This window comes from Halyomorpha halys, unplaced genomic scaffold, assembly GCF_000696795.3.
Source record: "Halyomorpha halys isolate HHAL.00 unplaced genomic scaffold, Hhal_1.1 Scaffold278.1, whole genome shotgun sequence".
Classification (NCBI taxonomy): domain Eukaryota; kingdom Metazoa; phylum Arthropoda; class Insecta; order Hemiptera; family Pentatomidae; genus Halyomorpha; species Halyomorpha halys.
The window spans coordinates 210,171-212,774 of NW_027109219.1; the positions used below are offsets into that span (position 1 = coordinate 210,171).

Sequence of the window (2,604 nt, forward strand, 5' to 3'; positions counted from 1 at the left end):
AATGTTACATGAAAGATATTTCAGGACTATTAATTCAACCAGGTTAGGTTCTTCCAATTAATATTAACTTATAGGAAAATATCCTAAAACATAAAGCCAGTTTATTCTGACTTACCGGTAAGGAAAGACTTTAAGTAGCAAATTCAGAGGGCGACGTCTTGATGAAATCTTTGAGACAACAAGTGGCAAGATTATTTGTAGCGGAAGCAGAGGAACAGCAAGCAAGGCTAACTTCTCCTTGGGGACACCACCTTCAGTCAACTTGAGCCCAGTGACGCTATCGCATGCTGCAAATCCTACCTATTATATTACATACATAATATGTCATATTACATACAGTTTTAAATATATTTAATAATAAATGCTGTAAGTTGAAAGAAATCAATAGGACAAATAATTATGAGTTAAAAGAAATGTATGTTATTTAATTTTTAATGATGAGAGATAGTTGACCATGGATAAATTATATGAGAAGATGGTTGGGGGTCCATTCAGAATATAACACAAATAAGTTTAAATAACTTATTTAATTGAAATATTTTCTACTTTTTATTTTTTATTTTTTACTCACTTGTAACATTTAACATTGTAACCTCATCATCTTTGTAATGTATTTTTTAATTCTGAGTCTGGCCGTTCGCGGAGCTTACTTGGCTGTCAAATTTTCAACTAGCAGGTGCGTTTTATGTTTTATTCTCTTTTTTCCTATCTTTCGTTTACCCTCTTCTCCTTCTCTTTTCTTAATTTTCCTTTCCCACGTTATTAGTTATATTCACCATATATTATTATCGTTGTTTTCTATTCACTTCTTTTTTTTAACTTAACTTCATACTTTGTTTCTTTATTCTAATATTATAGTTACATATTTCATTAGTTACATATATTTTCTTTCTCTCAGTTTTATTTTTTCTTTCCAGAATTTTTATTTTTAAATCATTAATAAACTAAAATATTCACATTCCTTTGCATTATATAACTTCAAATTTTTATTTTATTTCCTTAATTATGTTATTTTTACTTACTTATTCAATAGCATTCGATAGAGTTTGGCATACGGAACTCCTTTATAAACTGAAAGGAATTCTTCCCAGCACCTACTATCTAATCTTAAAGTCTTATTTAGAGTTACTATTATTAAGTCTTATCCTCATATTTCGCAGCAGAAGCTGGTGTTCCGCAGGGATCTATACTAGCGCCATTATTATACACTTTGTATACCTCCGATTTACCCACAGTGGAACGCACTCTCATGGCCACATATGCCGACGACACAGCCATTTTAGCTAAGCATGGCGACCCAGCACAAGCCTCAGAACGATTACAAATACACCTAGCTCACATCCATGAATGGTGTATCAAATGGAAAACAGGGATAAACATTGATAAATCAGTTCAAATAACTTTTACGCTTCGTCGTGGTCTATGTCCTCCTGTTTTTCTAAACGAACAAAGTTTAACCCGGACAGACACAGTAAAATACCTTGGATTGACATTAGACAAACGACTTACATGGACCTCCCACATAAAAATAACAAAACAAAAGCTAAATTTCCAACTTAAATTATTATTTCATCTTTTAAATAAACGATCAAAACTACCACTTTCAGAAAAACTTAAGATTTATACTTACCTTCTCAGACCAATTTGGACTTACGGGTACCCTACATCAGTAACAAGAACTTACACAAAGACTTACGAACTCCCTTCATACAAACAACCATTAAATCATTATATAAACGGTTTCACGACGCACTTCCAACACATACTAACCCTCTAATTCAAGGACTACCCACACTAGACTTACCAGAAACGAGACAACGTTTACAAAGGAGCTGGAATAGAGACCTCTTAAATTGATTTTTAAATTTCAATTTTAATGGAGAGGCATCATTAATGATCATCATGCCTTCATGACTTTTTTTTTTATTATTATTATTGTTTTTTTTTCTCTCTCTACATCTCATTCGCTGGTTGTAAAAATAATTTTACAGTTGTGAATAAACTAAAGTTAAAACAAACTTATTCAATTACCTATAAATACATTTTATTTTCCACTTCTTTCATATCTTTATTTTTATTAATTTCATTCTGCACAATTATTTACTATATGTCATTCTGTTTATATTTTAGTTTTAATTTATTTGTATTCATTGGTTGTTATCTTGTTCTTTGTTCTTAGCCCTGATGAAGGCTAGAAATTCTGGCTGAAACATTGTCACTATTAAATAAGTTATTTCAACTTATTTGAGTTATATTTTGAACCGGACCCCCAACCATCTTCTTCTCATACATATTATTTTATTTTCTTATCCTACTGACTGAGGAGCATTGGTTCAGTTTTATAAAATTTGGAAGAACAAGAGCATCTCTCAAGATACAACTGTAGTCTGTTCAAACAAAGTTTTAGACCATTATAAGAAGTCCTTTCTATTACAGGCTATTAAGTCTCAGACAAACTTACAAGTACAATTTTATTTTAATCAATTTAACTATCAAAAACTTCAGCCAATTTGTTACCACTTCTTCATTTTATAAATCTATTACAACTTTTCAAATACTCGTTTAAGAGATAATTAAAATTTCAAAAAACTAAATTTAAAAATA

General features: G+C 30.6%; 1 protein-coding gene across 1 annotated transcript in view; it reads right to left on the bottom strand.

The window, feature by feature from the left end:
• The window catches only part of LOC106680680 (acetyl-coenzyme A transporter 1), a gene marked incomplete in the record, with an annotated part of 20,306 nt that overhangs the window by 10,743 nt on the left and 6,959 nt on the right, over nucleotides 1–2,604 (bottom strand). Inside the window, 1 exon segment of the mRNA XM_067047400.1 lies at nucleotides 116–296. Coding sequence (XP_066903501.1) covers nucleotides 116–296 — 181 coding nt within the window.